The sequence below is a fragment of the Bison bison genome, unplaced genomic scaffold (assembly GCF_000754665.1).
Source record: "Bison bison bison isolate TAMUID 2011002044 unplaced genomic scaffold, Bison_UMD1.0 scf7180017864516, whole genome shotgun sequence".
Taxonomy (NCBI): Eukaryota; Metazoa; Chordata; class Mammalia; order Artiodactyla; family Bovidae; genus Bison; species Bison bison.
This window is the reverse complement of record NW_011495069.1, coordinates 2,413,787-2,428,313: the sequence shown is the minus strand read 5'-3', so window position 1 is coordinate 2,428,313 and position 14,527 is coordinate 2,413,787. Positions and strand designations below refer to the sequence as shown.

Sequence of the window (14,527 nt, the reverse complement as noted above, 5' to 3'; positions counted from 1 at the left end):
AAAAAAAAAGTGAACAGTGAGGTTTGGGAAAAGGAAAAGCAGAAGTACACAGATATTTCCTTCATTCTCAATGTCTGCATCTCCTGCAGGCGGGATTTCAAGACTGCATCCGCAGATCTTTTGAAATGGGCAAGGGGATGACAATCCAGGAGATAGCTCAAGAGAGTGTGTTCCGAGGCCACTTCTCAGAACAAAGACAGACTTCTGTACAAGGCCAATGCAGCCTGATAAAGGTTCCCCCAGTGGGTCCCCAAACACCAAAGACATTCACGTAAATGAGTTCAAAATACATATTGCTCTGGGCCAAATCACACAGTGTCAAGTTCAGACCATGTGTGTTTGTGTGTGTTGGCAGGGCAGGCCGCTTCTGGGGCGCTGCAGCTTCCGCCTGGTGTCCTGGGCCCAGCGGGGTCCCCACCGCTCTCTCCCCAAACCCACAGGTTCCCGGGTATTTGGTTCCAGGAGGGCAGGCAGGAAACAGCTTCACAAGCCCACAGGGGAACAGGGCCCCAGAGGACGTGAGTTTCTAATGAAACTTTACGTGGAATAGAAGGTGAGCCTTTGCCAGCGCACTGGGACTTTCTGCAGGCTGATGTGAGATGGGGGCAGGGAGATGGGACGAGATGGAGCAGTGTGCATGGGGCCCGTCTCTGCTCAGAGCCACAGGGCGGGAAGACAGTGCTCTGAGGGAGAGCAGCCAGCCAGTGCGCTCCCTGCCAGGAACTACTGCCCCCCAGAGCTGTTTCTCAAAACACACGGGTGGTGCTTCCAAGATGCCGGGCAAAGGGATCCATGCAAATAAATGCCTAAAACCTAACAAGTAATAAGACAGAGCGAGAAGTCGGACTCCAGCGTCCACTTCCACTCCGTTTCCTCCTGGCGTATCTGGAGAATTAGTGGGCATGCTGTTTTCTGCTTTTGTCTTTTTTGGAAAGGGGACCTGTTATTCTCTCTGCCTGAATAAAGATGGGAAGATTGGGGGGACAGGGGAAATAGTAACTTTTAAAGCAAGTATGGAGATGACAAGTCTAAGAGATGAAAGAATCCGCCTGCAACACAGGAGACCCAAGTTTGATCCCTGGGTCGGGAGGATCCCCTGGAGGAGGGCACCCCACTCCAGTATTCTTGCCAGGAAAATGCCAGGGACAGAGGAGCCTAGAGGGCTACGGTCCAGAGGATCACAGAGAGTCAGACACAACTGAAGCGACTGAGCACACTCGATCATGGAATGAAGAGGGCGAAGCGAGAAACAGCAGAATGGCTGTGGAAGGTGGTAGCCGTGATCTCACAGTCCTGGGGTCCAGCCCACCTGTGGGCGTCAGCTGATCCACAGAAATGAAAACCCGCTGAGAGCAGGGGAGCCTGGACAGCTGGTGGGCCCTCTGCTGCCTGCTGTGGTCCAGAGCGCAGCACACCTTTCTGGGAAGGGAGCTGGGGTGAAGGCTGAGGAAGGAAGGAGGGAGAAGGTGGTTCTGCCTTGAATCTGCTCACTGCAATACCCGCAAGAACTGTCTAATCGACATTCCCCATTGGTAGAGACCCCAAGTCTACCCTGACGCTCACCCCGCGCCCCCCACCTCTCCAGACCCTGCACACTGACGAAACTGACTTCCTGGTGGCTCCCCAACAAAAAAACACACTGCCGTGATTCTGAGCCTTTGCAAAAGCTACCTTCCCTCTCTTCTGTCTGGAAGGTCCAATCAACTTCACATGCCCTCCTCCTCTGCCAGGCCATCCGAGGATCTCCTTCGCTCTGGCTGCCCTTTGTCTACACCCCTCCCCATCCAACGTCAGAGCAGTCTGTCTGTCTGTGCATCAGACTCTCAGCTCCTCAAAGGGGCCTGAGTCTTGTCTCTCACCCATTTATCTCCCCTGCCTGTAACGGTACTCAGCTCACCGTAAACGGCCAGTAAAGGGACGAGTGGGATCGAGTCCTGCCCATCTTCATTTCATTAATACAAGATAGGAAAGCCTGACTCCTGAGGCTCTGCATGCTCTCGGAACAATCTGCTACAGTACGCGCTTTGTGTCTAGCCTCCCTGATTGCGGTGAAACCAAAGGGACAAACTCAGAGGGCCAGCAGCAGTGGCCCTTCTGTCCTCGGAGTTCTGGCGCTACACGAAGATGAAATCAACGCCAAACACAGCCTTCCGGCCAGCCATGCAAACCAAGACCTCTCCCCAGTCCCTGGGCCAAAGCCCCCAGTGCCGAGGCCCGGCCGGTGGGCGCCAAGCTCCTTGAAGTTAAGAGGAACCGTGACATCGATGGGGTGAGCCACCAGCACAGTGAGGCTCCCTACCTGCCAAGACGGCCGGCTGCCTGACCTCAGCCCAGCAGACATGGCCGAGATGGGCCGGCCGGGTCCAATGGTCAGGACGACAGGCCGGCTTTACAGACTAACAGCCAGAGCAAGCGCAGCTCCTCTGGATGTTCATCATCTTCACACACTGCACTCTCCAAGCTCCGATTTGTGAGGTGGAAGCAGTTCTGAAAACTACACTTCACGGAGCGAGCGGGGAGGAACACACCACGGCTGTGCTTCCAGGAAGGCTGAGAGAGAGGCTGCGACCAGGCGGTTACAGCTGCTGGCAGTTCAGACAGACACCTCCTGCTCACAGACCGAAGGCAAAGAAACGCAGGCCACGCGCTGGGCTGCCGAGTTTAGTTTATTTATTTTAAGACCACCGCCCTGCAATTTCCAGAGAGAAAATACAAAACAAGAAACGGACTTGGTTTCAAACACGTGCACAGTGTGCTGGAGTTGGGAGCATTACTGGCGACGCTCACGGAGAGTGCAGCTCGCTCGGGCGCTTCGGCGTTCCTGAGGAATGAACGTGGTTTCTCCTGCCCTCCCCCTGGGGTGCTCTCAGGCGTGAGTCACTGCTCCTGCTCCTGGAAAGGAAGGACACTCCGTTAGCAGGCGCGCATGGCCTCCTGACGAGCCCCTCCAACCTGCCGCCGTGGGGCAGGCGCACAGGGCCCTACCGGCATCTGCTTGAAACCTGTCTCACTCTCAAGAGAACCGTCTCCAGCACACCAGGTTAACACCCAGCAGAGGGCGGCTCCCAGGTGGGTGGAGAGAGCGCAGCGCTGCGATCCAACGGCCTACTAACGCTGGGAGCTCTGGCAAGTTCCTAACCCCGGAAAAGTTCAGTTTTCTCATCTGCTGAACGAGGGTCATAAAACCTCCGTCGCAGATCTGCTGGGAGAGGTCTAGAGAAGGAACACAAAGATAAAGCACCCAGGATGGCCCACGGGGCGTAGCAGGCGCTCAGCAATCACCACCCCGTATTACGACTACACTGGAAAAGCCCCAAGCCGCAGTCCTGCTCCTCTCCTCAGAGACTAGAGGCTGACAACATCGAGGCGCAGACTCGAGCTCAGATAAAGTTACAGGCCGCGCTGGAGCAGCACGCACGGGGCTGTAAAACCTCTAACAGCATTTTCCACAGTAACTCCCAGCCATTAAATATACACACATATAATCACCCCTGAGCCATTTATCCATGACAACTCAGTTTGGAACAATGAAAACATTTCAATTGAAAGACCTAAAGCTCCTCTCCCTGTTCCTTTCTATTCTCCTCCAGACTCAGCTGCGGGGCCACGAGGGGAGGAGCCGGGAGCAGGGAAACTGCCCGTGGTCAGCGCTGGTACCATGCAGCTGCCCTCCGCCCGTGCGGGCCCCCAGACACCCACCCTGGCCTTGGCGTCGGGGCAGGTCATGACGACTGAGGGCCTGCCTGCGCAAGGCTCTCCCGCCTCCCCTGCTCCCAGTCCCCTCTCCAGGGCTGCACAGGCTGGCCAGTGGGCAGCTGACAGTCTACGCACCTTCTCAGATAGGGGCTTCCGAGCTGGGACACTCGTTTGTACCCCATTCTCTGCCCTGCTTGTTAGTACGGTGGACAATGGACGAGTCAGCCACCCGTTCTTGGCTGGCCTCCTCTGTAATAACCAATATTTCTGTTTATATAGCACCTCAGAGCTTGAAGACATTTTCACATTTAATCTGCACAGCAATCCCATAGGCAGAAATTACCTCATAAGTGAGAAAAGAAAGGAAGAACTCCAGAGCACCCAGAAAGCACACAGGGGGGTGTCCTGGCTTCTGGGCTCTCTTCCCTGGGCCCCGCTGCGGCCCAGACCAGTGATTCTAGCTCGAGGTTAACCGAGAAGGCAGACGACTCTGCACATCCCGAGAAGGAGAAGTTCTTCATGAAGGTGGTGGTGTGTGACAGTGATGCCTTAGTAAGCCTGACGCCCCGAGGCCACCAGCGCGTCTAGTGAGATACACAACTTACCTCATTCATTTATTTTACATTTATTTGAGCACCTACTTTGTTCCAAGCCCCTATACAAAAATAAACAGCACCTCCGTCCGGAGGCTGCTACGCACAGAAACTTTTAGGAAACGGGATACGTCCTTTCACTTGAGGCAAGTGTTAAACTTTTGCATCTTCTTTGTGTCATTAAAAACCCATCTGTAGACAAGACTGCAGCAGAATCGGGCGGGACTCACAGTCAAGAACGTGCCCTCTTCAGTAGAAAGCAGAAGCACGACTGAGTTCAGGAGTCTAGGTTTAGCCTGAATGTGTGTGACATGTTTACCGGGCACTGATATCCTGAACAAGAGTGCTGCCTACAGAAAGGAGAATTTAATAGAATCTGCTTCACTGTGATGATTCAAGTCAATTCACTTACGAGCTCAGCGGTGCCACAAAGACCTCGGTTTATTTATCATTTATCGTATTGATTATTACCTGCACTCTAAAGAATTCTCTGAGGAGGCAGGAGGAAGAAAGAGAAGTACCAGTTCTGTACGTACTTTGACATATTTTCCGTGTAGAAGGTACGGAGCCTGGAAATCATGCTGACAATTGGAGTAGGCCATTCCAAATCCCATTCCAGAGCCAAAGGCTAATGGCCACATTCTTCCTGGTGAGCAGAAAAGGAAAACCCCAAGAGGGAACTGTGAGAAGAAAATAAAAGTTTTCCTCTGGCTTCAATACACTTGCTTAGGGTTCAGTGAACATTCAGCATGCACCACGCTGCTGACTGTTACATGCCACACGTCTCTGTCAGGGTCTCACCACCAGCCCAGGGGAGGTGCCGATTAAGTACCCGTGCTACCAGACTTGAAGTCTTAGGTGGTACAATATGAACACAGCAGACACAGTGGAGCCTGTTAACTTTTCTATGCCAGTTCTAACCATCTGCTCATTTCAACTAATTCTTAAAACTTATCATAATAATACCAGTAAGGTCTTTGAATTTTTAAAGTATGTAAGAACTTCACCAATATTTACATATTTTAATTCTACTAAGTCATGAGGTTTATTTAAGCTAATGCCATAGACGATTACTTCACACTAGCACTGGTTCACTGGGATTCTCCAGTTGTGTATTCCCTACCAGTTCCTCATGGAAGGAGGTCAAAGTGACCCTATGGCTTCTATTCAATAGCCAAACTTGAGAAGTTCTTCCACCAAATGAAAGGGACACTGCCTGCCCTTCGCTCAGGAGAATTTCTGGCCAAAAAGCCTATTTATTTTAGGTCCACTTCTTTTTATTACCAGCAGGACTTTTGTTTTCAAGCTGCTTTAGAAAAAACTGTAACTAACTAGAATTATTTGAGAGCGTAGATTTGGCCAAATGACTCACTGGCATAAAGTACAGGCTTTTTTTTTAATGATATCAGGCACCCTGACTTAGTGCCCGGGGGAGTTCTGGAGATGCCCACCCGTTACCCTGACTTAGTGCCCGGGGGAGCTCTGGAGATGCCCACCCATTCCGGCCTCGCTTGCGCCTGTGGTCTCTGTCTAGCTCACTGTGCAGTGGCCTACCTAAACCCACACGTGGATGCTGGCGGCCGGGGCTGTGCCTCCAGCAGCGTCCCTGCTGCGCGCGTGGACCCTAGGACGTTACGCACACAGGCAGGAAGGCACACTTACTTTTAAAGAGGGTAAGTGAGAAAACAAGTCCTAATCCAAAGCCAGTACCTACAAAAGAGGGAGGAAAAACATGTTAAACACCTTAACAGTAACTTGACAAAAATAAAATGAACATTTCATAAATGTGAACATCTACAAGACAGATGTTTTTAACTTGGTAGAGAAACGAGCTTCTCGTTTCTAACTTCCTTCTTGTCGTCAGAGGCTGTGTCTACGCCTGCGGTCCCCTCTGCCCCACCAGGGGATAAGAACTTTCTCCCCCATTCTGTCTAGACGAGTCTCGGGGGTGGGGGGGAGAAGCCAGGAGACAGTTCTGAAAAGATGCTCTCGCATGGCTTGCAGACAGCCTCCAGCACCTCAGGCTCCCGCGCCACCTTCCCAGGCACGCCACGGCCGGCACGCCAGGTGAACACCCTCAGCGGGAAGCTCCCCTGGCTGTTTCGGCATTTTGAGTGATGGCGACGTTTTGAGGAAGATGGAAAGGAGCGATCCAGAGGAGCTGCTGCCACAAGTCAGACTGTCCAGACGGGGAAAGCACGTCCTCAAGCATGGACATCAGGCCCCTCTCCTCGCTGACTCACGGGGCACTTTTAACCACCATCTTTCAAGATGAAAAAACAGATGCAACCCTGTTTTAATGATCTGGTAGGAAAAAAAAAACTTTAAATACCTAATTTTAAATCAAACTTCACAGGAACCTTAAGCTTGGAGCCAAAAAAAAAAGCTAAATCCTCATTTTGACCAATCTTTCTCAACCTTGGTCATTCTGTTGATATGGTCATAATTTATTTTCTTTAAAAAAGAAGAAAAACATTAATGAATGTATTTAATTATATAAACTCAACTTCAACTTAAATAGTATCTATAATCACAGATTTGAGCGCCAGCTGTACTTTTTTAATAAGGCACGTTTTAAATGAATGCAGAATAATTAAAATAAAAATTTACTTGTGGTACCACTTTAGGAAAAAAATCATCTCACATACTGTAGAGACACATGTCCCAAACTTTGAGATAAACTTATTTTTCCATTATCAAAAAAGTAAAGTTACACATGCCAAGGAAGAGAGCCAAGCCCTGATTTCTCCTCAGACTTGACAGTTAATTGTTTTCAGACTTTTCAGAGTATCCTGATGTTCTTTACTAAGTGTCTGCCCCACGGTCCAACAGAGCCCTGACCAACTTCTCCACGATTAAGCACCACATAAAGGTCCGATTCTCACTTGCCTTAACGGTTTTCAAATACGCGCTGTTGGAATTCCGAGAGCCTCCTCCCTGTCTAAGCATGAATGTAGGCTAGGCAGTGTGAACACTCAAAGCACTCCTCAGTCAGCAAACCTGACCTTTCTGCTCCAGACACAGACAGCTTCATCTTAAGCAAGTAAGCTAACCCACACCTTTTCTGCTTCACCTGTGCAACAATCCCGCTGATGCTGGCCTGATCAAGTGTTTATGCTGTTACCCAGAGTGAGTTCTGATAAGCCTCTTACCCTCTACATGTGGCCATGATGCGCTTCCTTCCTATGACTGTACCCTACAGAAACATGTATTTTAGTTACAAACCATGCCTTTGCACTGTCCGACAGGCCCTGCACTAGGTACTGTTGCCCAGCTTTAAAATGCAGCATCTGAAGATCTCTCGCGTCATCCCGATTTCCATGCAGTTTAATGAAGTGATGGAAAACCTGTCAGTTTACAGACCACAATGGTTAACCTATTCCAGGCTGACATAAAGAGAAGGGAAAGGAACAAACATCAGTATCTCCCATGAGTACCCAACATTCCCTCCCTACTCCACCAAAAATTCTTGTAAACCAAACAGCAGCCTGACACGGTACTATCCCCAGTTTCCAGATGCAGAAAATAACCTGCTCAAGGACATGTTCAGTCTGTGAAGAGCAGTGACCTGGGCCCGAGTCTGCCAGACTGCAAAGCCCAGATCCCCCCAGCGCCAACCCCTGAACAACTGATGCCTCCCAAGGGAAACTGGAGGATCGAGATTCCTACTGCCAGCGAAGCAGGATTCAGCCAAAACCCAAGTGTGCCTCCCGTGCGACAGCCCAGGACGCTAGGCAACCAGGGCAGCAACAAGCCCGCACAGGGCCAGCTGGGCTTGTTCAGATCCGTCCCCAGGCTCGCCTGCCGCCCCTGTCACAGACACGAGTCTACCTGGAGGGTGTGCTGCAAGGGCTTCAGAGACGCAGCCATCGCAACTGCCGCTCCCCAGCAGGGGTCTGCTGCTGCCTGGCTTTCTAAAATGGCATGGGCTTCCATTTCAAAGTAACCTGCCTCACCCCCTTGCAGCTGGAAGATGAGTAAGACAGTAAATTGGTCCTAGAAAATGAGGTAAAGAATTTGGACTGGCCCACAGATTTCAAACCAGGCAGTGGGATGGGGATGTAGGCCAGTACAAACACAATGGCTCACAATCAGAGCGTTTGGTCTTCTCCATCTGGAAGGCAATTTTTTGGCAAACAAATCAAAAGCCCAAAAGGAAAATATTTCAGCACTTTCCTCGTCCCTCTGATTCCATGCCTGTCTCTATTTTCCCCCAAGGAAAGAAAGCTCCCTGACGCTCAACTTTTCCTAACAGTAGATTAAGAGTGGTGCTAAAGCCAGTGCTACCGGTTATCACTCAGCCACAAAGGGGAGAAAGGCTTCACATCAACCAGGACAAAGCCAAAAATCTTTCCTCTCTACACTTCATTCAAGTTCAGGTATATGCCTGACCACTTCAATTCTGCTACTATTAAAGGCGTGTGTGTGTGTGTGTGTTAGCCACTCAGTCGTGTCCGACTCTCTGCGACCCCAGGCTCCTCTGTCCATGGAATTCTCCAGGCAAGGGTACTAGGGTGGGTGGCCATGTCCTTTTCCAGGGGATCTTCCTGACCCAGGGATTGAACCCAGGTCTCCAGCATTTCAGGCAGATTCTTTACCATCTGAGCCACCAGGGAAGCCCTATTAAAGGCATTTACTTGCAAGTATAAACTGGGATCAAAATCACAGTTCAGACTAGCCCGAAGCAGAAGTATATACTCTATGCTCTTAAGTTCAGCTGCGACATCTTCGATTCTTAAGAGTGATTTTTTTTCCTCCATTTCTATATTTTTAAGACACAAAATACCAAGTCTGGTCCCTTCAGAAAAAATGACGCAGAAGCTGATGTTTAAATGCCAACACTTTCAGTCGGCTATCTCGGTTATTTCAGAGATAAACAATGGTGGAACTGCTGACGAGTTTCACAGGTTCAAGTTCTCACATGCTCAATTTTCTTTTAAAAGGCAACATGTTGCTTCAAAGAAAGTCCCACCTGATCAGGGGACACCAACTCCGCAGCTGTTCCCACTAAAGACTGGCACCTCTAGGCCAGGTTTAAACTTCCTAACAATAAAACATGAAAGGTTTGTCTTACAATAAAAACAAACCAACATGGAAAAAGAGGAGAGTTCTCTCAGCCTTTGGCCACTTCTTTTTTGTTGTTGCATTTCAAGTTCTCTTAGAAGAAAAAAGCCAGAGGAAAAAGTACAAAGCATTTTTCACCTTCCCTGGAAGCAAATATTTAACTATGAATAAAATTTATATAACTCTGCCTCCCCTTTTAAGCCTGTTCTTTTGGCCCATGCTGTCTGGAATGACAAATAACTCTAAAGTAAAGAAATGCCTGATTGTAGGTACACATCTTCCAAATGGCAAAGTCCACCAAGGGGAAGGCAGGGAACAAGGCAAAAAGAAAAACCACCCCGAGAGAGCAGCCTTATGGAATCGACATTAGGCAAGAAGCCATGCTCTGAAACCATTCCTTCTGGAGAGGAAAAAGAATTGGCACAAATTCTTTCAAAAAGAAATTGCTCCGAATCAATCTAACCGGCCCTTTAATGCATGTTTAGTGCCCAAAAGGACATCATAAAATGGGCCAGTAGATAAACACACGTTTTTCAGTTCATCTGATACTATTTTAGTAACAAACAACAGAGAACTCACTCAACTACATAAAAAAATACTGCCTCATCGTATGCCCAAGTGGATTTTATAACAAATTTAAAAGAATACCAACTACCAGCAGTGTACCAGTGTACACCCCAAGCCACATGTGTGTGTGGTGGGGGGATCTATGTTGACGGCCATTACTGTGACACATGGACAAGTCACCATGCCACATATCACGAAGCTCGACTTTACTGAAATACTGAGAAAGCAAACATAACCAGCAAGAATTAAGCAGCAGGCCACATAATCTGACTGCAGTCCTGAGGTACAAATGTTTGGGTTTTTTGGCTATCCTACAAGGCATGCAGGGCCTTAGCTCCCTGACCAGGGACTGAACCCAAGGCCCCCGGCAGTGGAGCATGGAGTCTAAACCACTGGACCGCCAGGAAGTCCCAGAAATGTACTTTTTGGATGTCAGTCCCTAAGCAGAACAAGTTGGAGAAATAAAGGTTCCTATGGAATCAACTTTGTAGAAGTAATTGTCAACGAACATTCAACTGAGGAATAACTCACTGCTGGGGGAAGCATTAAAAAAAGTCCTCAGAAAGTCACTTAAAAAACATGTCCATGAAAAACTGATCATAGGGGAAAGAAGACCACAGACCTTTTATTTATCGATAATTGATTATATAACTAAGATCTCACTCCAGCTTATTAACATTTTAAACAAAGCTCCTAAATTCCTAAGTCCAATGTGTGGTTTATCAATGCTAAATCTTGATCTACATCTACCATTTTACTTTGTATAATAACATATCAAGATGGAACAGCACACACTTAAGTACCACACTCAATGGCAGGTTATGAGAAACTACAGCAATTACAAGCAAGTTTAAGAGTCTAGGAGCCATATGCCAAACAACTTTATTCTTAAATGACAGAAAGAAAAGACACAGCTTCCAAAATACGAGACTTACCTTCCCACTGCGTGTGACGCAAGAGCACGGATGCTGTCGGGACACAGGCCCAGTTCAGAGCCCTCTGACCTCAGGGCGAGTGCTTTAGCCTCACCTGTCCTCAGCACGCTCATCTACGAGCATCGCTGTGTTAGGAAAGTATAAGGATCTGCAGTCTGACACAGACTTCAATAAATGGTGGTTAGGTCTGCTACCTCTCTAAAAACACACTCAAAAGACGTCAGAAGTGTAACATAACTGTTTTTCTCAGCGCAGTTTTGTTTTGTGTGTCCATTGGATTTTAAAAAATACAAAACAAACAAACAAACAAAACAAAACAAAAAGTTAATCCCTCCATTAAAATACAACTCCACAGGAGGATCGCACTGTCAGTGAACCACAGCTGAAGACTGGAATCTTTGTTATCCACTCTGCATAGCTGACTTTTTTTTCACAGGCAATAGCAACTGTTCATAGAAATACATTTTTTTTAAAAACAAAATAGGGGATTCCTTCAGATTCATTGCTGAAGGAGAACATGTTGCTTTAAAATACAACATTTTCCTAGAGGTGCCTTGTGTTTAATAAAGCTGTATTTATGCTTCGCACATGGATTAATGTCAAACTGACCTATTTATAATGGGTGTTCTTTCCTGTTCAATCATGTTTCTATAACACTATTACAATCATCAAATGCATTTGTCAGAACAAACAAGAATGTGCTTTTATAGAAAAGTACCCTTGGGACTGAATTTAGTGAGAATTACATTTCCAAGAAACATTCCTGATTTATGAAAGATGCTCAGGGCCCAATTTATGAGGGGAAAAAAAATAGTTTTAAGTCAATTGCAAACTGTGTTACTTAATCCTTTGAGGCAAAGACAGATTGTCCCAGGTGTCCATGTGTAAATGCCAAGTCATGTGAAGCAACCCAGAAAGTGTGCCAGACAACGAACGGCCCAGAGATGGCAAATGCGGTCAGTGTTAATCAGCTTCTCACAAGTCAACACTGCCGCAGGCTAAGAAGGTGGCTATTGCACAAGACCTCGCCCTTCCTGTGCCTCCCGTATGCAGAGGCCGAACGTCTGTAGGAATGTCTAGGGTGGACATCAATTACCAGGACTCTGGTCAGAGCACGTAAAGCAGTCGGCCAAAAGGAGTAAAGACGCGGAAGGTAAGTGTGGAGCCACGACAGGACCGGTGTGCTGCTTCCAGGAAGTCACCTCTCCACCAGGTCCTGCCAGACGAGAGCACGCAGCACACGGTCCAGCCTTCAGAATGCCGACAGCTGTATGGCTTTTCAAGAACGCACAGAAGAAACATGGCTGTATACATTTTACTTAAATATAGTTTATTCACATGTGGGCAGAGGATGCGGGAAAATAAGCAGCTCTGATGACTATTAAAGGGACACTGAAGAAAATGCAGAATTACTAAGTTTCAAAAAACACAACCAAAGAAGCCTCTGCCGCTGTTGAGTCACTAAGTCATGTCTGACTCTTCGGTGACCAACCCCATGGACTGTAGGTGCCATGCACTGGATTTATTGGGGGGAAGTGGTGCTTTGGGATTCCCTGGTGGCTCAGACGGTTAAGACTCTGCCTGCAATGCAGGAGACCCAAGTTCAATCCCTGGGTAAGGAAGTTCCCCTGGAGGGCATGGCAACCCACTCCAGTACTCTTGCCTGGAGAACTGCATGGACAGAGGAGCCTGGTGGGCTACAGTGCACGGGGCTGCCAAGAGTGGGACACAACTGAGTGACTAACACTTCTGAGGTACTAACATTTATAGAGTGGCAGACACTGACGATGGAGAAGGAAATGGCAACCCACTCCAGTGTTCTTGCCTAGAGAATCCTGTGGACAGAGGAGCCCAGTGGGCTGCTGTCCACAGGGTCGCACAGAGTCAGACACGACTGAAGCGACTTAGCAGCAGCAGGCATTGATGTACCAACGTTTCCATATATTATTGCCGGGAGCCAGCCTGCGGAACTCCACCCGTGGCAAAGGTCATGAGAGAGGAGGCTCGGCATACGCAAAGGCGGGATCGAGCCTCAGGAGTCCCCCTGGAAATTCTCGAGCATCTACCCCCCAAACCAGAGTCTGCCTACTTTCTGCTTTGTGCTCTCACCTACACCTCAGACTTTACGGGGGGCTGTCCCCCACTACCTCTCTCTGAAAAAAGAGTTAGCTTACAGCTCCAGTTAATAATTCCTGGGTGTGACAGTGTTTCAACCTACAAACTCCTTTGGAAGTCCTCTAGCCTGCCTGAATAGGTTTTTCCGGCCACATGTGATTGTTCAGAGCCTCCCAACTGTGAGAGGCAGGAGATGTTCTAAACTGTCTAAACACAGATTCCTTTGAGTAGTTAAGAGATTGATTAGAAATTGTATTGGTGAAGGGTTTTTCACTTGTTGGGCCAATGTTTGCTGCTAAGTCTCCATATCCCTTACCTACTGTGTCCTTGGCAGTGTATTGATTGATATAATGGGTGTATAGAAACGTAAGTAGTAGCCTCAATGTTTGTAACCTTGGACCCTTGAGTTAATTCTTTTCTTGATTGAGCCCACCTCACCTTTGCCCTATAGGAATGCAACTTTATCCAATGCCTTTTGGAGGTTGGCACCTGACTTTAGAATAATCACCTTTAGAGAAAAATAAGTCTCTTAAAATGTTAACAGGCCTCCTGGCCAGAAGATGATGTAAATCACCTAAACTTTTGCATATGATAAGTCTGAAAGCCTGGCTTCGATTAGGATCAGGAACTTCTGTCCTTGCATGACTCCACCCCTTCCCCCATTATCCTCTATGCACAACTTAAGGTATAAAACTACTTTGGAAAATAAAGTACGCCCTTTTTGTTCATCGAAATTTGGTCTCCCCATGTCGTTCTTTCTTTCACCTTCTGGCTGAATTTTTCCTCTGAGGTGGGGAAGCTCGTCCTACTAATTTTGCTTGGGCTTCTAAGATCTGACTGGGGAGGCCTTAGTGTCTCCTCTCCTTCGGGAGAACGGGAGGACGCCTGCAGCCTTCGTAGGTGACGTAAATTCCCTGCTTTGGAATTTTATTCAGCCTCTTTTCTTCACTGAGTTTCTTCGCTGAGCTACCCTTATTTCACCACTCTTTATATCCTTAATAAACATTTAATTAAGCAGTTGTTTCCTGATCTCGCCGAAGCCGTCCCCGCTTCGAATTCCCTGGATCCACCGGGGCTGGACCCCGGCATATTATTTCATTTGAACCACAGAACCACCTATGAGGTGTATTATGATCCTGACTTACGAAAGAGGAAACAATGTAAAGAAAGGGGTTAGGTGAGTTACCCAAGAACACACAACTACGAAAGAGAACACAAACCCACGCTGTTTGACTCCAGGTCATGGCTCTTTTCTACTGGCAGAGAAAACGCTCAGGGAGAGGTCAGTCAGAAGAGCTGCAGGGAGACCAGTCTATTGTCACATAGCACAACAAAGTGTTTTTCTGGATTTTCTGGATGGTAGTGCTTTGCATGGGTAATTTATGACTGCGTGACTCTTTAATCCCTCAAGAAAACAACAGAAACCACAGATGTCCGATTTATCAAGGATGACAACAACCCCCGCCCCAAATTACTTAGCATCAAGGAGACACAGGCACCAAGCCAAGCTGGGAGGCGCTTCCTTCTGGACACTGGCTGGAGAGAGAAGTGCCTTCC

General features: G+C 48.1%; 1 protein-coding gene across 1 annotated transcript in view; it reads right to left on the bottom strand.

The window, feature by feature from the left end:
* Positions 1 to 2,648: 2,648 nt before the first annotated feature.
* MINOS1 (mitochondrial inner membrane organizing system 1) overlaps positions 2,649 to 14,527 on the bottom strand; it is a 38,430-nt gene continuing 26,551 nt past the window's right edge. Inside the window, exons 2-4 of the mRNA XM_010829941.1 lie at positions 5,952 to 5,999; positions 4,826 to 4,935; positions 2,649 to 2,892 (exon numbers count right to left, since the gene is read on the bottom strand). Of these exons, the coding sequence (XP_010828243.1) occupies positions 2,878 to 2,892; positions 4,826 to 4,935; positions 5,952 to 5,999 (173 nt within the window). The 3' untranslated portion in view covers positions 2,649 to 2,877. The remainder of the gene's footprint in view (positions 2,893 to 4,825; positions 4,936 to 5,951; positions 6,000 to 14,527) is intronic.